This window comes from Phyllostomus hastatus, unplaced genomic scaffold, assembly GCF_019186645.2.
Source record: "Phyllostomus hastatus isolate PE091 unplaced genomic scaffold, TTU_PhHast_1.1 phas_scaffold_387, whole genome shotgun sequence".
Taxonomy (NCBI): Eukaryota; Metazoa; Chordata; class Mammalia; order Chiroptera; family Phyllostomidae; genus Phyllostomus; species Phyllostomus hastatus.
Genome location: NW_025334027.1, coordinates 854,777 through 875,852, shown reverse-complemented (window position 1 = coordinate 875,852; position 21,076 = coordinate 854,777). Strand labels below are relative to the sequence as shown.

The following is a 21,076-nucleotide window of genomic DNA, read 5'->3' as shown; positions in this document are numbered from 1 at the left end:
AGTGGAGTGTGGTAGGGCTACTGTGAGACCCTCAACTGTGCCTGGGTCTGTGGCCTCAGGCTGCCAAGCTTCAAGTTGGCCCTGCGCCCAGTGAAGAGGCTGTGCCTGCAGCCCCACTGGTATGCAGGGCACGAGGGTCCAGCAGTGTGGATAGGCAGTGTGGATAGGCAGTGTGGATAGGCAGTGTCTCCGACCCACACTGAGGCAGTCAGGGAGGTGTGGACTGGTCAGCTGATCTGGAGGTGGGGGAGAGGGAGCCTCTGCCCCTCCAGGAGGAAGCTCCCCTCGTACCACAGTGCTCTGGAGACAGTGTGGCCTGGAGGCCTGAGCGTGGCCTGGGCCTACCCTCCAGGAGCAGTGCTCTGTGCCAGGACATCTGCTGTCCTCCCCTCTCTGGGGTGCCGCCTGCCACGGTTGTGGCGACCGGGGGCCAGGCCCCATGGCTGTCCTGCCCAGGCACTGGCTCTGCCCCACTCCCCACCCCGTTTGGATAGACAGTGAATTTGTGGGCAAGAACGCAGGCTGGCCCATGGCACCCACCCCTCCACCGACCCAGCTCTCGGCTCCCTTTGAAAGGCTCCAAGGGTCCCCAGCTGTGGCGACCAGGCCCCACTGTGGAGCTCAGCTTCCGAAGCTGTTTCCTCAAGAGCAGCGGGAGGATGGTGCCCGAGACTCTGGGCTGCAGGGAGCGTTGGGTCACTTGTATCAGAGTCTGGGGGTCCATGAATTATTCAGCAGTTCAAGTCTGTCTTGGTGACCTCATCTGCCAGCCCGAAGCCCGGAACCTTTCTGGCGGGCTGGGGGGTCGGCAGAGACACTCCCTTCGAGACACTGGGCACATAGCGAGCTCTGAGCGAGGTCCCTGCGCCTCCAAGTGCCCTGAGGCCGCCACCATTTGCCCCCCAACGGCCCACCGCCCTCCAAGCCAGCGTCTTCCCAGCCGGGAATCGAATTGTGTGCCTGAGGCGCTGGGAGAGGGTCTTGGAGGGGCAGTCAGACAAGGGTGCTGGGGAAGAACTGGGGAGGGCCTGAGTCATAGCCCCCAGGCCCGCCTGGCACCAGTACTGCCTTCCCTTTAGGGTGATCCCCATCCCGGGCCCTCCTTCTGGGGTCCTCTGGCTCCCGTGTGTGGCTGCCTCCTACCTTGTGGTGCCTCCCCCTCCCTGGGAGCCCCTGGTTCCCTCGGGGCTTCCTAGCCATCCACAGGCACAGAGTGGGAAGGCCGTCTTTTCCCGAGGGGATAGCGTGGGTGGGAGGGTGGCAGGGTTGAGGACACGTCCCAGCTGTCCTGGGGCTGCCAGTGTCCGGGCTCCGGCTGTAAACACAGGAGCCCAGCATTGTCTGCTTGGGCACAAAGCTGGCTAGCCACCCCGCTGCCTTGTGGCTCCACGCCCTCAGGCCAGCCGTCCCTGGAGGCCAGCCTCGCGGAGTCTGCGGGAACTTCCTCGGGGCTTGTGTTGTCTCTGGTTCTTTCTGATTTTCTGTGGACATGTTGCCTGATGCGTGTTCTGTCCTCCATCCTTTTGGAGGTCGCTGGCTTACGGTGTGCCTGCGTGCACGAGGGGAAATGGATCAATAGGGAGCCCTTCTGCGAAGGGGTCCAAACTGTGCCCTGAAACACGCGATGTAAACTAGACCTGGCCCCACGGGGCACATCCTGAACCTGGCCCTGGCCCTCTTCAGGGACTAGCTGGAAGCCCCTCAGGAGCCTGACTCCTGGGCATAGGTGCCTTCCTCTGGTGATGGCTGCAGATGGCCCTGGCCTGTGGAGAGGCTGCTCAGCCAGGGCCGCCCACCCACCCCAGACATGAGGAGGGAACCCACACACAGTCCGGGCTCAGCTGGGGTCCAGCAGTACAGCCGAGGGCGAGCCGTCCCTCCCTGGGACTCGGGTTCCCACCTACACAATGAGCAGGTTTGGCCAGCCACATGTGCTTGGAGATGTGTGAGATTGTGTAACTCTGATGCCACCAGATTCCTCAGGGGGCAGCATCCTGGGGATCGGGAAGGAGGTGCGGGGGGGGGCGGGGGGGGGAGGGAGGAGGAGCCGCGGTGTGGTGGGGACTGGATGGCAGGCAGACCTGCCTCCACCTGCCTCCAGGAAGTGTTGTGAGTGAGGCGTTGCCTCGCTTCTGACCAGATGGCAGCCCTGCCCGCCCCCCACTCCTGGGGAGGCCGATAGTGTCAGGACGCCCTCTTGCACAGCCCCAGGTTAGCCCACGGCAGGCCGATAGTGTCAGGACGCCCTCTTGCACAGCCCCAGGTTAGCCCACGGCAGCAGGCATCCTGCAGGCCCCCAGGGAGCATTTTTAGCATGCTGATTGGCTCATTCTGGTGTACCTCCACCTACCACCCCCACCCAGGGAAAAAACCAAACCAGACAGGTAAATGCCGGGTCTTCTATTGCAGAGCTTGGGAGTGAGAGCAGGTTTGTGGGATTCCTCTCTGCAAGGGCCCTGCCCGTGCCCCCGCCATCTGCTAAGGCCACTGTGCACCTGGCCAACCCTGCAGGGGGCCAAATGTGTGTTAGCTCTGGCGGTGCCTTCTCGGCCCCCCTTTTCAGGGGAGAGAGAGAAGAACTGGCCCTCACCTGGAGCCTGGTCTGCACCGCCCCGGCGTGGCCGAGGTTCTGCCAGCCCTGGCAAGTGTGCTGCTCACTGCCGGGGTGTTGGCAACTTGCCTTACCGCCTTTTCTGTGAGGAGGAGTGCCCCTACCTGCTCCCTCACCCCAGTGTCGGGCTGTGTGTGCCCAGAGCTCTGCAGAACATTCCTTTCACTGCAAGCAGGGTCGCCTCCCACCTACCTTCCATCCCAGGATGAGGAGCCAGCAGGGGGATGGAGGAGCTACCCTTCTCCAAGCCTTTTTCAAGCAACCCAGAGCTGGAGAAGATCTCCTATGTAGGACACATTCCCAGCCACAGACCCACCCACTGGCCATTTGAGGGGCTGGCTTCAAGGGGTCTGGGCAGAGCCTTAGAAGGTCAGCAAGCCAGGAGGACTTCAGAGAGGAGGTGATGTTGTAGCTGGGACTGGGAGGGACATGGGAGAGCTGGCTAGGCAGAAGAGGTAGAAGACACCCGAAAAGACAAGAAGCATGGAATTCACAGCTGTGCGAGGGGGTGGTGAGTGTCCCAAGTTGAGGCAAGAGAGGTGTGAAAGCCAGCACAGCCCAGACTTGTGCTGAGGTAGAGGAAGGAGCCATCTGTCGAGACTGAGCAGGGAGGGATGCAGCTGCATTATCCTTTTCCAAGCTTGCTGTGGCCCAGGCTGGGTGGGTGGCTGTGGGGGCGAGAGCAGAAGGGAGATGCATGGTGACGCCTGGGCTGTAGCAGGGGTGTTAGGGGTATAGGGTGCAGGCTTGGGTGCCAGGGAGGGGCGGGGACATGGGGACGAACCTTGGGCTTCAGGACATTGTGAAGAAGGAGCCTTTTCTAGCAATTGACCGAAGATGAAACTGCTCCCCTCCAGAGGTGGTGAGCTCCCCAGATGTGCAGACCCTGCGAGTGTGGAGAACAGACATTGGGCCCTGGCACCCCAAGTACCTGGAGCCCCCCAAGGCATTGGCACCATATCTGAGGCCCCATGACCCCTGCCTCCGCCCACCTCTCAGCCAGGCTTGACCCTGAGTCCTTGACAGGCCTGTCCTGAGCCTCCCTCCCACCCCTCCCCCTGCCTGTGACCTGACTCCACTGGTGTGGCCGGCAGGGGTGACGTGGGGGGAATGGGGCCACTGCCCGGGGCGGGACCAGAGACGTCAACACCCCTCTCCTCACACAGCCACCCCCAAACAGGATCGGGAGGCAGACCTGAGCCTTCATTCGTTCTTCCTGGTAGCTCTCCCAGGAAGGGCAGGGCCCTTGCACCCCAGCTGCTCCTAAGGGCGGCAGGGAGAGACCTCCTGACCCTGGATCAAAGCACACCAGAAGTGACCTCCACCTGTCCTTTGAGTCTTGAGAGGTTCTGTGGGGAGGTGTTGGAGTCGGGGTTCAGTGAATTCCACAGTCGCCTGGATCTCGTGGTTGAGAGCGCCCCCTGTGCCCGAGGAGGAGCGAGACCTGGAGCGCCAGGCCGTGGCGCCGGGCCAGCCCCAGCGCACGCCTGTGCTGTCCCGGCACGAGGCTGGGCGGCGCTTCCGGCTCCTCTGCCCTTCCTGCCAGGTGCAGAGAGGAGCCAAGTGGCGGGCGGCAGAGGCTTCCCTCTGGGCTCGTTCTCCTTATCTGTCCTCGGGTGGCGAGGGGCTGACCCTGGGGCCGCCTCCCGTGCTGTGTGACCCTGAGGGACTTGGAGCTCTGCCCTCATAGGTGTCACTATGTGAAGCTGCGGCTATGAGGGCCGAGGTGGTGCCTGTCGTGCCTCGGCAGGGCCAGGCCCTTACTGCTGGCGCCTTCCTGGCCACTGCCGTCACACTGGAGGGTGGGATGCCAGGGCCACACTGATGGGGACAGCTGTTCGAGGCTCTGTCATTCTCTCAGCTGGCACCTTTTCCCGAGCTCCTGCAGAAGCCACGTCTGCTGGGTGGGAAGATGCATCATCGGTGTTAATACCCTGGGCAAGGGTAGCCTCTGCTCCCTGGTTTTGTCCAGATGGAGTTTGGGGGGCTGACAGTGCCTTCTCTGGCACCGCCAGGGATGGGGGGTGGCTGCCCTATCCACACAGCATCCCGCCCCCAGCCTGCCTGGGTGAGCCCTGCGTATTCAGTGTGAGCCAGTGACCCACTGTGGAATCTGCGGAGACTCACAGTTAGGGGTTTCAGATCCTCTCTTCCTTGAGTAGCCCAGGTCAAGAGGTGCCCTGGCATCCCTCCCTGGACTGCTGGCAAGGGTGGGCACCTTGAACGACTGTTCAAGGGCATTCAGGGACCAGGGCCTGGGAGGGGCGCCACCGGGAAACCTCGCCGTGGGCCCTGTGCAGAGCAGGCGGTGTCGCTCCCAGCCCTGCTTCATTCTGGGCAGGAATTCCTCTAGGGTGTTGGCTACTGGGACCTGTCAGGGAGCCTGCCAGCTCCTTCCAGGGGCCTGCTCCAGGGGCCTGATTCCTGATGTCCAGGCACTAGAGCCTTTGGCTGCTCAGAAGACGTGAGCTGCTATTCACTGTCACCCCCTCCCTGGCTCACCCTTTCCTTCAGCACACCTTGTCTGGACCCAAGTGGGTGCCAGAGGCCATGCTGGGTGTGGGGACATTGCAGAGAGCCAGACTTTGGGACTGGCAGTGGGCTAGGCTTGGCAGAGGGAAGGGTGGGGCTCTCCAGAGCCAGCCCTGCCCCGCTCAGCTTCCAGACAGTGGGTTGGATGGGCAAGAAGTGGTGGAGGGGGTCCTGGCCAAAGCAAACTGGACCAAGGCAAGTTGGTGGAAACCAGGTGTTCTAGGGACCACAGGTCATTTTCTGCCCAAAACTTGATTCTCTGGACACTGCTGGAGGGAGTCCACACTTGGGATAGGGTCCCATGCCTGAACCTGTCGGGCCAGCAACCCACCTGCCAGAAGTTCACGGCGGCCAAATCTTGACCCTCAGTTTACCTCCTGGAATCAGGCTCACTGATGAATGAGCCAGGCTCACTGCCTACCTGTGCGGACGAGTAGGCAGTGAGCTTCTCCCGGTGGTTGCATCTGACCAGCCATAGCTGGCATGCTTCCCGGAGGGGCAGATCCCACGGACGTGTGCCGTGCAGTCATTCAAAAGAGAGCAGGTGCGTGGCAGCACATGCACCCTTTCCTGAAACTTTCAGGGGGTGGCCATACTTCCATCCCCCTTGGGACAGCGAGAGGGGTATGAGGAGCCCTTGGTTGGGCAGAGCGCCCTCTGGCACCATGGCAGCTCCAGCCACAGCCGACCTTCTCAGAAACCCTCCCCTCCATCCCACAGGGCATCTGGCGGATCCCCGTGGACGAGATCGACCGGCCGGGCAGCTTCGCCTGGCACATGAACCGCTCCATCGTGCTGTTGCTCAAGGTGCTGGCCCAGCTCCGGGACCACAGCACCCTGCTGAAGGTGTCCTCCATGCTGCAGCGGACCCCGGACCAGGGCAAGTGAGTGCAGCACACACGGCTGGAGCCCCTTGGCCCCATCCGCCCAGGCTGTCTTTACACAGGTCTGGGCTTCTCTGTTCAGAGTGTAGAAGCCAGGCGGCAGCACCCCTGCTTTGGACACCTGGGGCAGACACAGACTCCCCCCATGGCGTTTGATTCCCCCACTAAGACTCTGAACGAGTCAGTCTTTCCTTTCCTTCTGCTTCCCCCAACCTGGGGTGCCCAGGATGCTGTCCGGTCACGGGCACAGGCGTCCATTGCTAGCTGGGGCACCCCAGGTGAAGGCCAGTAGCAACATGCCAGGCTGCAGGAGGACCTGGGTTTCTGAGGTAACCAGGCATCCCTTCGTCAGGAAGGGTGGGACAGACAGAACCAACGGGCGTCTGCTATAGCTGCCGCGTGCGGAGGAGGGTGTGGGGAGTCCCCGGGGGAGACACAGTGCAGACACATCTGGCCCAGCCAAGGGTCCTCGCACTGCCAGCTGGGCCTCCCCTCGCTATCTCATTCACCTGCCCTGTGCCTTTCCACCGGGGCCTGCGGCCCACTGGAGACAGGCTTGTGGGTGAGAAGCCAGAGGCCCTGGCTCCCACTGAGCCTGACCCTGCCTACCCTGCCCCCAGGGCAGGCTTCTGGGGAGCAGACCCTGGGCAGATTGGCAAGGGGGACCCTGAGGGACTAGCAGGTATAATTGGTGTGGAGAGGGGCTCGGGCCACCATCCAGCAGTGCTGTGTGGCTTTGACGCTCTGCCACCTCTCTGGCCACCTCTGTGTGCCTGCAGGAAGTATCTGCGAGATGCTGACCGCCAGGTCCTGGCTCAGCGGGCCTTCATCCTCACTGTGAAGGTGCTGGAGGACACGCTGAGTGAGCTCGCAGAGGTATGCTCCTGGCATCCCCCTCCTCGCCCAGGTGGTAGCCCTGCCCGCCATTTACACGCCAGTGTCCTTCGGCAGGTCCCTGTGTCTTCACCTGTGAAGCATCACCTTCCTGTCTCCCCAGATGGGGAGGTCAAGCACAGGAATGGAGGCACAGGCGCTCGGTGACGTGCCAACATGCCAGGCAGACGTGGGCTTGTGGGCAATGAGAGTAATAGTGACGTCCACCAGCCTGCTGCCACCTGTGGCTGCCCTCACCCGGCCAGCTTCCCACGGGCTGAGCAATCCTCTGAGAGCACTCTGGCACATGGTCCCTTCTCACCCTCCGAGGCCACCCTCCGAGGCAGTGCTCAGTCCTCGCCCCACGTCACAGCTGGGCACCTGCAGGCCCAGGAGGTTAGGTCACTGGCTGAGCAGGTGAGGCCATTGGGACCTGAGCCAGAGCAGTCTGCCGGCAGCGTCACCTGCCTGGTAGGACTGGCCGGGCTGTGGTACCGAGGCCCAGGACAGCACCTCCTAGCACCCTCACCCCAGCCTCTGTGTGCTGGGCACGTGGGAGCACAGAACAGGAGGGCTGGATCCTACAGTGAGCCAGGCAGGTCCCCTCCCCTTCGGATCCCCAGGGCTGCCCTGAGGCTCCCGCTGAGGAAGGCTGACCCGCACAGCCAGGTCTGGTCTCCTGCCGCGGTGCCACCTCCAGAGGCCTCCCGGCCCCTCTCAAGGCTGGAAGCCCAGAGCGGGGAGGCCTTCCTCAGACAGGTCTCGGGCCCAGCCCTGGCCCTCAGTAGAGGACAGAGCCAGAGTGGTCTTGCGGGGACGCACCTGGTGCCCAGGGCACTCTATTGTGGGGACCCCAAAAACAGAGTCTTTTACCTCCGGTTTCTTTGTAGGGGTCAGAACACCCAGGGCCCAAGGCCTGTGGCCTCCCTGCAGCCAGGATGACCTCTGATGTCTCCCACAAGGCCAGTCCTGAAGATGGCCAAGAAGGGCTCCCCCACCCCAAGAAGCCCCCTCTGGCTGATGGCTCAGGGCCGGGCACTGAGCCAGCAGGCAAAGTGTGTCCCCTCAACCACCGGCCTGTGGCCGTGGACACAGGAGACAGTGCCGACCAGGGCGGGGAGCGGAAGGACAAGGAGAGCCCCCGTGTGGGCCCCACCGAGCCCATGGACACGGGTGAGGCTGCCACTCGCCGCTCAGACTCAGAGCGGACACTGCCCCTGCCGCCAGCCCGCTCCCCTCGGGATCGGGCCCCCGAGAGCCGGCCCACCGAGCTGTCCCTGGAGGAACTGAGCATCAGTGCCCGGCAGCAGCCCTGCCCACTTGCTCCGGCACAGCCAGCCCCCGCCACTGCCACCACCACAGCCACCACCGCCACTGCCACCACTGCCGCGAGGGCAGGCAGCTATCCTGAGGAGCCACCTGCACGGCCCAGCCGCAAGAGGAAGCTCCTGGAGGACACAGAGTCAGGCAAGACGCTGCTGCTGGATGCCTACCGAGTGTGGCAGCAGGGCCAGAAGGGCGTGGCCTATGACCTGGGCCGCATCGAGAGGATCATGTCTGAGACCTACATGCTCATCAAGCAGGTGGGTCTTGAGGCCACCCCCCAGGGGCAGGTCTGGGGTCTGTTTTCCTGGAGGACCATGCCCAGTCCACCTAGGTGTTTCAGGGCTCGCCCTTTGGGGTGGGTATGAGGTGTCGTTCCCTCTGCCCCCACCCCCCGCCCCCGCTGGTCACTCTCCTGCACTTGAGGCTTCCCACAGTGTACGTGCGCTGAGTTAGGGTCGGAAAAAACGCTCTTGGGGCATGTGTGCTACACTTCAAATGCGTTACGGTTTTGTCACTGCACCTCAATAATACCGGGTAAATATACCCAAAACCCAAGCTTTAGAAAGTCTGTGTTGAATTTCAAAGGAAATGAGAGCACGCAGCAGAAGTCTCGCCCACTGCAGGACAGGGAGACAGGAGCCCGGGCCCCTGCAGGGACGGGGCCCTGGGGACTGCCACCTGGTGCCCGGCCCTGGGGCCCTGAGGAGCGTCTGTCGCCCCTCTGATTTTGCATGGCTTTTCTTTTTTTTAAAAAGTGCATTAGACACACAGCCTTTTCCCTACTCAAAATGATTTCCACAAGACTAACCCCAGAACTTCAGCGACTGGCGGAGCAGGGTGACCGTCCTCACACGCGGTTTCTTCTCACACCGTGTCAGTGGCAGCGCCCCTTCTGGGCGTGCCTGCTCGTCACCACTCACCAGCATCCAGCACTAACTCCGATCTGGTTTTGTTGCTGATTAATTAGCGGGAGAGCAAGCCCTGTGTTCCCTGCCGAGGGGGCCCCTGTCCCCACATTGCCCTCCCTGGCTGCCCCGACACCCCAGGCTATCTCCCTCATACCCTGCCCCCTCTCCAAGGTGGCCCCCGTGCCTCCCCAGCCTTGTTCCCACCCCCTATGCCTTGGCTCTGGGGCTCCAAGTCAGATCAGACCTCCCCGTCATTCAGACGTGGGACTCCAAAAGGCCATGCATCCGGTCGACTCCAGCTCCTGAGGGTGAAGCCACACAGTCACAGACGTGAACTTGGCATGGCCAGCTTGGCCAGAGCTTGGGTCCTCAGGGATGGACCTGGGAGAGGGACGTGCACCTGCCCAGGACTCCCAGCAGGGCTGAGGCCTGGGGGTCAGCAGCGTGAGGTGCCTCCACAGGAGCTGGGGCCGGGCCTTCTGATGGGGCGTTTCCTTGCTCAGGTGGACGAGGAGGCCGCGCTGGAGCAAGCCGTGAAGTTCTGTCAGGTGCATCTCGGGGCCGCTGCCCAGAGGCAGGTAAGTGTGACTCAGCGTGTGCCGGCCCCATCGCACGGGACCAACCCCATGCCGGCACCACTGGCCGAGGGCCAGGAAGCGAGTATGACTCATGCCGAGACTGGTCCTGTAGTCAGCGCGGCCGAGGGGAGGCGGGTAGGAGGAAGCCGTGCCTCGGGCCCATAGGGGGGTGCCTGACCACTGGCCTGGGTGGGCAACATCATTGGGGGGGTGGGGTTTTGGCAGACCCAGGGCTGCCAGACTTGGTGACGGGGAGGAGGGGCGAGGACCTCCTGGGCTCTGGCAGACGGATCTTCCCCTGGGAGGCCCCGGCCAGAGCCGAGAATGGGTTTGTGTTGAGTCTGAGGCTCTCCCAAGGCAGAAAGTGAGTGGGCAGAAAGGGTGGGGGTCTGCACCCAGAGGGACGATCCTCCACGGCTGGAGCCCCGGGTGCAGGTGTCCCTGAGGCCATTGAGATGGAGCAGCAGAGAGCACGAGCAGGGCAGAGCCCCGGGGCCGGGCTGCCAGCACAGGGAGAGTCGGGACAGAACCCACTGGTGTCCAGGAAGGAGAGATGCCAGACCCACTGGGGTGGGACCCGCTGCATCTGAGGCTCAGAGACCCAGGCTGGTTTTGAGGAGTGTTTGGGCCGGGGCTGAAGGAGAGGGCCCCGGCCCCACTCAAGGGAAGGCCCTTTGGGCAGGTCTGGCCCGCAGAGCAAGGGGCACCGCAGCTGCCTCCTTCAGCGTTGCCGAGGGGCATCTTTCTGCACCGCAAGTGGGTGTTTCTGTAGAAATGACCCCCGAGCCGGGGTCACTGGGTCAGAGGGTGGGTACTTTCCATTTGAATAGGCACAGCTAGTGTCCCCGGGGGCCGACAGACAGCCGCTGCCCAGCCCTGCCCTGCCCCACGTCAGTGGGCCTGCCTACTCGGGGCTGTCCCTTAGGGTTTGTCCTTGAGAGGGGTGTCATGAGGGCGTCCTGGGACAGGACGGCGGGTGCCAGCTGCAGCCTGGGGGCTTCCTCTCAGAGGACGGGGACACACGGTCACACTGGGACACACGTGTCCTGTCCACCAGTGGTCTGCACCACTCCATTACTGCCGGGGTAGCCAGAGGGGTCCCACCTCTCTGATGAGGCAACTGAGGCCCAGAGAGGGCAGCACCCAGCTGGGGCCTGGCCTGTCAGAGGAGCCCCGGAAGGGACCTCAGAGAAGGCGAGGGGGACAGTCACAGCTGTCCTAGGCCCACTCTGTCCTGCAGGGAGGAGGTGGCCATGACAGCACGCCTGGAGTGTGCTTGTTGCCATCGCTTCGGCTGAGGCCCACTGCCCGAGGACAGGGACGCAGCGCTTCCCTGCCCCCCGGCCTGCCTACCCGGGAGAGGTGGTCTGTCCCGCCCACCCTCCCCGCGGAGGTGCAGGTTCATCCCGAACTCACACTGCACTGCAGGGTCTCTGGGCCCCACCACCACGTGCAGCTGGGGGAGGGGCATCTCAAGCAAAACCAGTGTCAGAAGAGGCAGGGTCCTTGGGGGGTACTAGCCTGACTGAGGTGCCCCCAGCGGGCATGAGACTGTCCCGAAGGAGTACAGGGGCCCGGGGCTGGGGCCTGAGGGCTGGGGCCTGCTCACAGGCCAGCACCCAGCCCCTCGGTGCTGCTCTGTGGGGCTCTACAGGCACGTGCCCGCCTGCAGCCAGACCCCCTCCTCCAGGAGCTGCGCTGTCACACCCGTCCGGCAGGCCGGGCTTTCAGTGCAGAGCAGAAGGGCCTGGAGGCAGAGGGAAGAAACTGCGTGGACGAAGACCGGGCGGCCCCAGAGGAGCAGAAAACTAGTGGGGAGCTGTGGGGGCCGCCAGGACCGGGCTGCCGGCAGCATCAGATGCCATGGCTTTGGGGCTGCCGTCTGAGCCCCGGGAGCTGACCCGTGCTGTGTCACTCCAGCTCCCTCTCAACCCTCCCAGCAGTGACCTTTGGGAAGTCACCCTCTAGGACTGACCTTGGTCACTGCAGTCCCCACATCAGACACTGCAGCCCTGTGCCCCAAGCCATGGCCACTGTGCACCTCCCAGGCCTGCACCTCTCTGGCGGGCACTGGAAGTGGGAGGGTGCAGCCCGCTGGAGGTCCTGGCCAGCCTGCAGCCTCTCTCCTGAGTCCCCCGCCCCTGGCCTGGACATCCCCCCAGAGAGGGGGGTGTCTGAGAGGGATTCTGAGTCCCCAGCAGCGTCCAAAGGGTTGCCTGTGAGCCTCACTGGCAGTGGGGACCCAGAGCATGGCCCTGCGAGTAAGGGTAATGTGGGCCGTGCCGGGCACAGACTGGGGTCCTGGGGAACAGTGTGGGCTCAGGGCCGCCCAGCCTGCCTTCCTCACCTCCCTTTTGTCCTCACAGGCTGCAGGGGACACACCCACCACCCCAAAGCACCCCAAGGATAGTCGAGAGAACTTCTTCCCTGTGGCTGTGGCCCCCGCCGCCCCCGACCCTGTGCCAGCAGACACTCTCGCACGGCCCAGTGACGGCCACACCAAGGCCCGCCCTGCACTGGCTGCCACCACAGCTATCGTCAGCTGCCCTCCCTCCGTGTCAGCCTCCACCCCAGACCCATCCAGGGACCCCGGGCCCCCACAGCCGCACAGGCCTGAGGCCACCACCAGCATGGTCTCTCTGTGCCCAGGTGAGTCCTTCTTGCCCGAAAAGTGTGGAGGGGTTGGGGGGAGCAGGGCAACCGCCAGGGTGGGGGTCCCTGAGCTGTGAAAGGGGGGCGGGGACACACCCTGCACACCACTGCTAACCTAACCCTCGAGTCTCAGTCCCCCTGTGCGTTAGAGGAGGGGCGGGGAGGGAGGGATGGAGCACTGGCTCCCTGGTTTGCCTACACTGTGTCTCCTCCTCCCACAAAGCCTTTGGATAAACACAGAGATGAGACAGTCAGAGGGAGACTCAGGAGGGGCGGAGGTCCTGACCCTGAGCGCACACGTGACCTCACAGGCCTGTTTTGTGGGGGGCAGGGGCAGAGGAAAAGGGCAGGGCTGGGTGACTCCGTTAGTAGGAGAGAGGGAGCCCTCGTTCCTTCTACTGACCCAGGTGCCCCTGGGAATGGCAGCTGCAGCTGGGGCAGCCCGCAGAGCAGGGAGGGGCAGAGTGGCCTGAGGCTGTTTGAGGAGAGGGCACTGAGGCCAAGTGTCACAAGCCAGTGGGCGAGGTGCTGTCTGCACCCTCCATTTCAGAGCTCCCCTCCTGCTGCACAGACCCAGCCTGCATACTGGCTGCAGCCCTGTGCTGGCCCAGAGGCCGGCCCCTGCCTGCCTGCGTACCCAGGGAGTCCCTGGTGGCCTGCTGGTCCTCCCAGTTGCGGTCTGTGCGCCGGCCACACCTGGGACTGCTGCTTTCGGCCCTGTGGGCATGGCTGTGTCATTTCCTGAAGGACAGGACAGCTGCCCCAACAGGAGAGCCCAATAGGTGCCAGGCCTCAAAGCTCCGCCGCCGTGACCCGGGAGCACTGCCCCCAGGCTGCTCTAAGTGGAGGCAGAGGGTGGCGGGCCTCCCTCTCAAAGCTCTTTCCTGCATCTCCAGCTCAGGCACCGACGTTTTCACCCGATGCTCCCCCGTCGCACCGCCCCCCCACCCGCCCACCTGCTTTGAGGAGCGAGGCAGTGGAAGCACTCTGCCCAGTCAGCTACAGTTGTGCTGGCCGCAGCCCCATGAGACAAAGGGTCCCTCCCTGGGGTCTGCGCCTGCAGCCGTTTGTTCTGAGAGGGGCCTCTGAAGGCCACAGGGTGGAGGGGAGCTGGAGAGCTGTGAGTGGGGCCCCACTGCCAGGCGGCCTCGGCCGGCCTGTCGGACTTGGTTGCACTCCAGGAGTCAGAGGTGCTGACACTGGCGCTCCAACTCAGGATGGGGCTCGGCAGGCAGTGGGCGAGGCCGCGGCGTGGGATTTGGTGGTGGTGGCGGTTTCTAAGGTCAGTTGGCGGTAAGAGTCCACTGCATAGGGAAGTCCCTCACTCCCACGGGGACCGTGCCCCGTCCCCCCATGTGTCTGCCCCTCAGGCCATCTTGCCTCCACCTGACTCTTGCCTCTGTGGTCTTATTTATAGTCTCCGAGGACCAGGAATGCGGGAGCTTCGTGCTTCCACTGCTCACCTGGGTTCACCCAGGTCGTGGGCAGGCCTTAGGTCCTCTGCCGTCGGCCGCTCCTGAGACTCGAGTGGCCCTGAGCATGGCCGCTGGCTTCCCCCAGGGCCTGGGGTCTGAGACAGACAGATAGACAGAGCGCTCGAAGGGAGCGTTGGTGTCCTCTGTGACCTAACCTCAGAAATGCGGGAGCATCGCTGGCGTTGGCTGCACACAGCCTGGTGCCAGGAGGGTGGGTCCTTAGGGCCTGCGGGGCCTGCCACCTGCCCACCTGCCCCTTCCCCCTGCGCACCTGGCCCCCGCCCCACACAGGGCGAAAACCGTAGCTCTCACCTCTTTTCTTCTGTTAGAGCTATGGAAGAGCACGCGCTTCCTGATACATAGCCTTCAGCCTGGAGAGTTGATTTTCTTTTAAAAATTTTCTTCCCTAAAACTAAATGAAATTACCTTTTCCTGGGATGGAGCTCTTGCACGACATTGGGCGTGAGGGGAGAGGTGGTCCCAGAGGGACCAGGTGCACAGCCGGGCCCTCCCGCCCCCAACCAGCCACCCCTGCACCTGCACACCCACCCCTGCCTCGCAGAGTAGCTCCTTGTCTTTCGGGGCGGCTGCAGGTGGATGGCGTTGGGCTGGCTGTGTCGGGTGGGTGTCCCCAGTGGTTCCCAGAGCTTTCTACGCGGGTGTGAGGTCAAGGCTGGGACAGGCACGTCTCCCCAGGCCCCACCTCTCACGGCCTCTGGAACAGGGAAGGCACCAGGGAGGAGCCGCCTAGCGGGGTTTTCTGCTTTACTGGATGTGATGGGGTGGCCTGGCATTGTGGCCTCCTCTGCCACTCCTGGTGACCAGTGGGTAGCCCAGCACCGGCGGTGGGCTCAGGGGACGGGGGTGGAGCCTGCCCTGTGCAGGTGCCCAGAGACCAGAGGCTGTGCGGCTGAAGCTGGGGGTGGCAACACTGGAGGCCGTGAGCCACTGGGAGTGCAAGCTTAAGGACGGATTCTCCCAGGACACTGTCCCCAAGGTGTGAGCGTGGAGAAGTCAGCCACAGGAGAAACCTTGACGGACACTGTCCCCAGGGTGGACAGGCCTTCCCCCAACAGGGGTGCCCCTCACAGCCTTCCACCTCCAGCCAGAGGGAAGGTGGCTGGCAGTATCCTCTCCTGACTCCCTTCCTGCCACCACCTGAGGCAAGCGAGGGTGCTCACAAGCTTCCCTGGTCACTAGGAAAGATGTCACACGCCCATTCAGGCCATGTGTGCCAGGGCCAGTGGCCGTATGTGGCAGGTGTACCCCTGGGGGACCTCAAGGTTGGCCACGGGCATCCGGGGAGGCTCCTGACCACTCGTTTCCCATGGTGCCGCCTGCGACTGTCCCCTACCCCTGCGCCAAGCACGGGCGCTTGCTCATCCTTGTCTGCTGGGCGCCTGCCCACCACAGGGCAGGACCTGGGCTCCTCTGCCTCTGCAGCTGCCAGAGCTCCAGGCTCACAAGGGAGGGCGGGTCCCTCTCACCGAGGTGGTCAGCCCTCCAAGCGTGGGGAGAGTAGAACAGGGAGGAAGAATGGAGACTGCAGGCTCAGCCTAGGTGAGGACTAGGAGCAGGGAACCACCCACCCAGTGGGGTTGAGGGGCTACAGTGCCGGCCTCATGCCAGCCAAGAAGCCAAGGAGAGTATAAACCAGGGCCAGGTGTGTTGCAAGACTGCCCAGGGAGCAGAGAGAGGGGCTCGATGCTCAGGATTCCAGCCTGGCCCCCAGCTTCCCACAGAGTGCCTGAGGCCCGAGCACTGGGAGCCCCAGACAGCCCTTCCCCCAGGCTGGTGCCTTGGCAGGCCCCTCCCCCCCCAGATGTTATCACAGTTGCTTTGGGGGAGGGAGGGGGCTGCTTGGCCTGAGGAGCACCGCCCCGTGTGCTGGAGTCTCTGCTGGACTCTCTGCTGCACTCCCCTGCCTCGAGTGTCCCTCCTCCTGGCTGTCCACCAAAGAGGAAGGGCCTGGGAAAGGCGGACAGTACCCTGGGTTGGGAGGGAGTCAGCCTGACACCTGGCCCCACAAGGGCAGCCTCCTAGCTCCAGGTACGCCAGGTGCCTCCGTATCACGGCCCTGTCCTGTGGATTCATGCCTTCCCCCACCGTACCCCCCACCATCCCACCTTTGCAGCCCCCAGGCCACTCAGCCAGGCCCTTAGGGAGCAGCTGTGTGAGGAGAGGCAGGCAGGGCACTGCCACCTCCGAAGGCCTGGACCAGAGGGCCTGCCTCCTGGGTGTGTGCCGGGCTGTAGGGGCCAAGTCCTGCCCCAGTGACTCGGCAGTCCGGCGCTCCCCCTGCCCCCTGGGTCCAGGAGGGCAGTAGGAGGAGCCTTCCAGGGTGCTCGTCTCCGCCTGCTGTTGTGTGCGAGGTGGGGAGGCACTTCACCTGACGGAGAGTGGGGAATGTTCTTGGCAGAAGGACCTCGATGCGCAGAGTTGGGGTGGGGGGAGGGCGGTGGCCAGTGTGGTGGGAGGTTCTGGGTCCCAACGAGAGAGAACTGGAGAGCAGCGTACGGCCCGGACCGTAGAGAGGCCCGGATGCAGCCAGGGTGGAGGGCTGGGTGGAGGCAGGGCCTGGGGGGCCTGGGCGCAAGCAGACTGCTGCTGACTAATGGCCTGGCCAGTGGCCATGGTGCAGTCTTTCTCCCTTGGGCCCATCCAGGTCTTGGCACGTGTCCCAGTCCCTGTCTCATGCCTGGGAAGGTATGGCCTGGCGGGAGGGCACCGTGCCAGCACGCCACTCCAGCCACTTTGGTCTTAGATGGCTGGTTTGGTTTTGGGTCCCAACCTAAAACCATGTTTATTATTGCCATTTATTTCTGGAGGCTGGGGGTGTGGGGAGGCACTGGGTCAGGTACACGACAGTCCAGGTAGAAGCCAACCCTGCCAGGGCCCCAGGGTCCACGGTGGGGAGGGGGGCTGGCTGGGGTGAGAGGCTTCCCGCCAGCACCAGCCTGGCCGCGCCCGTGCAGTTGTGCCGGCCCGCGGGCCACTCTGTGGAGCCGGACATCTGCCTTGGGGCAGGTCCCCTGCGGGGTGTTCTAGGGCGTGGGTGGGTGGGCGGGGCCCTGGTCCTGGAGCTGGATGAGGATGTGACCCACAGCCACCCTGTGTCCCCACAGAGGGAGAAGAGCCGGCAAGAGCGGCAGAGGGTGCCAGCTGCCCGCCCCAGGAGCCTCCGTGCAGTGAACAGGTGAAGACGGCCCCCGAGGGCCCCCCAGCAGAGCCACACTGCTGGCCCGCAGAGGCCACCCCTCATACAGGCAGCGAGCCCACCTGCAGCCAGGGTAAGGCGGTTCGGAGCAGCCCCCCGCTGGCCAGTGGCCAGGGTGGGCTTCCCAGCAGAGGCACCTCCCTCCCCCAGAAGGATGGAAGGGGCTGGCAGGTGGGGCCTGGGGAGGGCGCACCGGTGAGATATAGGCAGGGGAGGCCTCCACTGAAGAGCCTGGTGGGGGTGAGGTGTTGAGAGGGTAGGAGAGGAGCCCCCGAGAGCCCGTCATTCCACCCTCTGCTGCACAGAGGGGACAGCTAGGGCGAGCAGAGCCCGGGCCCAGGCTGCGTGTGGAGCGGGGGTCGGGGGTGGGGGTGGCTGTGCTCAGATGGTGCCAGGGGAGCTGCAGGCACATGGGGGGAGGAGGCAGGCAGGCAGGCAGGGAGGGGTGGCCGGTAAGGCTGGGTCAGACAGCGTGCATGTCCGAGTCAGAGCCCATTCCCAGCAGCTGCCCCACCCAGCCAAGCCCCTGGGGACTTCGTGGGGCCAGAGCCTCTCACAGACCCCACTCTGAGTGGCAGGGCCTGGCGCCAGGCCTGAGCTCAGAGCAAGCCCTGCTCCTTTTAAAGCCATGGGGCCAGAGAGGAATGTGGAGACCGGCCAGGCTCATGCAGCTCCCAGGAGCTGCAGCCCAGACCTGCTGCCTCCAGGCTCCGGGCGCAGGAAGGCCTGTGCCCACCCTGGGGCATGAGGGGAAGGTGGACCTGGGGCCCTGGGCCTCGGCATCCTCCCTGTGACATGGGCACTGCTGAGACATGTCCTAGGGTAGTTGCAGGGAAGTGAGCGTTCATGCATACACAGCCCCCAGAGGGCCTGTGAAATCCCCCTCGCCCTCGTCCGAGGCCTGGGCTTCCGGAGCGCTATTGTCCCAGCCCCCACAGCTCATGGCCAGGAGCCAGAGCCAGGGGTCAGGGCGGCAGTGAAATATGCCGGGGACCTGGGTTCTGCAGCCCGCACAGGCGGGAAGGCCAAGAGAAGGCACCCAGGGTGTGATGTAGGCTGGGGAGGCGTTCTTGGACCCCTGTCTTCCAGAAGGGAAACTGAGGCCCAGATTGGGGAGGGGCGGGTAGGCTCGGAGACTGTGGGCCAGGCTCAGAGTCCTCGGTCCACCCCGCAGTTGCCAGCTCCAAGGCGCCCGGCGGTGGGAGTGCACAGCCACCCGAAGGCCACCCAGGCAAGGCGGAGCCCGGCCGGGCCAAGTCTCGCCTCCTGCCCAACATGCCAAAGCTGGTCATCCCCTCGGCCGCCACCAAGTTCCCCCCCGAGATCACCGTCACACCGCCCACCCCGACGCTGCTCTCGCCCAAGGGCAGCATCTCGGAGGAGACCAAGCAGAAGCTGAAGGTGACCGAGGGTGCTGGGCAGGGGGCAGGGGGCAAGGCTGGGGCTGCAGGGGGCCTGGGGCCAGGCCGGGCCTCCCTGACCAGTGCCCTGCCTGGTCTGCAGTCGGCCATCCTGTCTGCCCAGTCGGCCGCCACCGTGCGGAAGGAGCGCCTGTGCCAGCCAGCCCTGGAGGTCCTGGAGACGTCGAGCCAGGAGTCCTCGCTGGAGAGTGACACGGACGAGGAGGACGACTACATGGACATCTGAGGGGCCCGCGAGGCCCCCGGCTGCTCGGCCCCTCTCCTGCGTGGCGTCCTCCGGCCCGCTGGGGTCGGGGACTGTCCCCACCAAGCGGGACCCAGAGGAGCGAGCTCAGCCACGTGAAAATGGATGCACGGGTCGAAGTTCGCACAGGCCGGCACCCTTTTCTATGAAATGTTGGCTGTAAATGTGCCCGAGCCCAGCCTCGGAGGCCGTCCACACCTCGGTGCCCGGACCAGCCGGGCTCTGCCCACGCACCACAGGAGGGTCATTTAGGGCCGGGCTCACCCCACTCCCTTTTTTGGTTTCTTTTTTAATAAAGATGGAGCAGTTCTTTTTGCCTCTTCGTTCACCCCTCCCCCCCCCCCAGGGCCTCCCTTAGCTGATTGCTGTCCAGCGTTTCTGGGCTGCGCCCCCAGGTCTGGGTGCAGGCCTCAGGTACCCCAGGGAGCGGGTGATGGTGCTCAGGTAGGGGAAGTCAGCACAGGCCCGGGAGCCAAGCGGGACAGGCCCTTCCGGGAGAGACTGGAGCCAGACCTGGGGCGGGTGTCAGGAGCGTCCCCCGGAGGACATGGAGGTCTGAGGGCTCGTCCCTCTGGAGTGGGGGTGGGGGAGGCTGCGGGAGAGGGGAGGGCCCAGGCTGTGCTGAGGAGCTGGCTTGCATCCCAGTGTGACAGGGTCCTGGGGAGTCCTGAGGGGCAGGGTCTGTGTCAGGAAGGGTGAGTTGGGGGGCGGAGCAACGGGGGCTGGAGGGAAGGGCACTTACCTCCCACTGAACTTGGCCTCTAACAGGACCAGCCACGTAAGTTGTGGGGTTCAGTGCAAGACACAGAGTGGGGACCCTTGCTGGTGACGGCAGAGCGATAAGCCCGCCTTTGGTGTTGGTCTTGCCCTCCCAGGCTCAGGTCCATCTGTTTTGAGAAGGCACAGGTTTAAGGAGGCCCAACCCGTCCTTCTCCACACTGTCAACGCCCACTGGGGGCCCAGCTGCCCACAGTCCTGGGCTGGCTCTGCCCCTGGGCCTCCCCTCAAAGGCTCTGTCCAAGATGGAGGCGGGGACCCACCTTGGTGCTCTCTGCCCCTCATGGTCTGGACACCTCGTGCCCCCAGCCCAGGCCTGGCAGAGCCACTGGGGGACCCAGAAGCACAGCCGCCTTGGATGGGTCCTCCCCGAGCCTGCTGTGTCTGGGCCCTCTCAGGGCCGCCTGGGGCTGAGTTCCTCAGCTGACCCCCTCCCCCCTCCCCCAGCAGGGCCCAGGGCGCAGAGGCCCCCACGCCGCACTCCCAGCCTCTCGACTTTTTCCATCCTTCCCCTCCTGCGCCTGCAGCCAGAGGGCTCAGCCTGGAGAGAGGAAACAGCAGCCTTCCCTTCTGGTCCTCAGCCCCGCTCCCTGGGAACAACCCAGCCATCTCCCAGGGCCTCCCCTTCCCGGTTGCACGGCACCTCAGACCGCCCCAGGAGCACTCCCACCCTCTTCCTTCCCTAACCGGTGTCTGGTGTCCGAGGGGGCACCCATGGCCCTGGGCCTGGCACGAGTGTCAGCAGCAGCCCCCAGCTGGGTGTCTGGGCTGCTTCTGGGGCAGGCCTCGGTGCCCACACCCTCTGTCTGTACTGGGAAGGGGGCCTGGCCCGGGGCTTGGTTTTGAGGGTATGTTTATTGAAGCTGACCATTAATTTTGACAATGAAACAAGGGCTTAGGATAGAAGGAGTGAAACTGAAAAAGACACCATCATTCGGGCTGCCGGCCATACCAAGCCCGATCAGCAGTGACAGCGATTGGCTCTTCACGGGCACTTGATTCAGACGACCGGCGATCCGAGAGGATGGCGGGTCACACCCTAACAGACCATCTTCCCTTTTCTTTCCAGGCCAAGGTTTTTATAGCAGGGAATAAACAAGGTGAGGTGAGGGGTTTTGAAATTCCTGGAAAAGGTAATTGGATTAAAAAATGATGTCCTCATTCTCGCTGTGGGCGGTGGCCTTACACCGTGCCCCAGGCGGTGGTCCTCTCACCCTGGAGCACTGGCTCAGATACCATCTTGAGTTGCCTGCAGTCCTCCTGGGGCGCAAAGGTGGGACTGCTTACGGTCTCCCGCAGTCAGGGTGGGTCATACTTGCAGTTCCCGGAACGAAAGTTTTTATAGGCATTGATTACTTAAGCGTATTAGCTATTAAACTAAAATTTTCCAACTCTTAAGTCCCCTATCAAAGCAACAGGAGAGCCAAGGTGGGGCTGCTCTGGCTCACTGGGGAGTCAGATAAAAGGGGACCTTGGGGATGGGTTCAGGGGGTCAGCCCAGGACAAGCTGCTGCTGCCCATTCATTGCTCCCCTGGTTGCAAGTCTCTCGGGGACCCTGGGAAGGGGGGAGATGCGAG

General features: G+C 64.0%; 1 protein-coding gene across 1 annotated transcript in view; it reads left to right on the top strand.

The window, feature by feature from the left end:
* The window catches only part of CABIN1 (calcineurin binding protein 1), a 126,578-nt gene extending 107,548 nt beyond the window's left edge, over positions 1 to 19,030 (top strand). The window contains 8 exon segments of the mRNA XM_045819759.1: positions 5,864 to 6,027; positions 6,807 to 6,903; positions 7,791 to 8,483; positions 9,638 to 9,712; positions 12,079 to 12,361; positions 16,965 to 17,129; positions 18,231 to 18,457; positions 18,560 to 19,030. Of these exon segments, the coding sequence (XP_045675715.1) occupies positions 5,864 to 6,027; positions 6,807 to 6,903; positions 7,791 to 8,483; positions 9,638 to 9,712; positions 12,079 to 12,361; positions 16,965 to 17,129; positions 18,231 to 18,457; positions 18,560 to 18,703 (1,848 nt within the window). The 3' untranslated portion in view covers positions 18,704 to 19,030.
* The last annotated feature ends 2,046 nt before the right edge of the window (positions 19,031 to 21,076 follow it).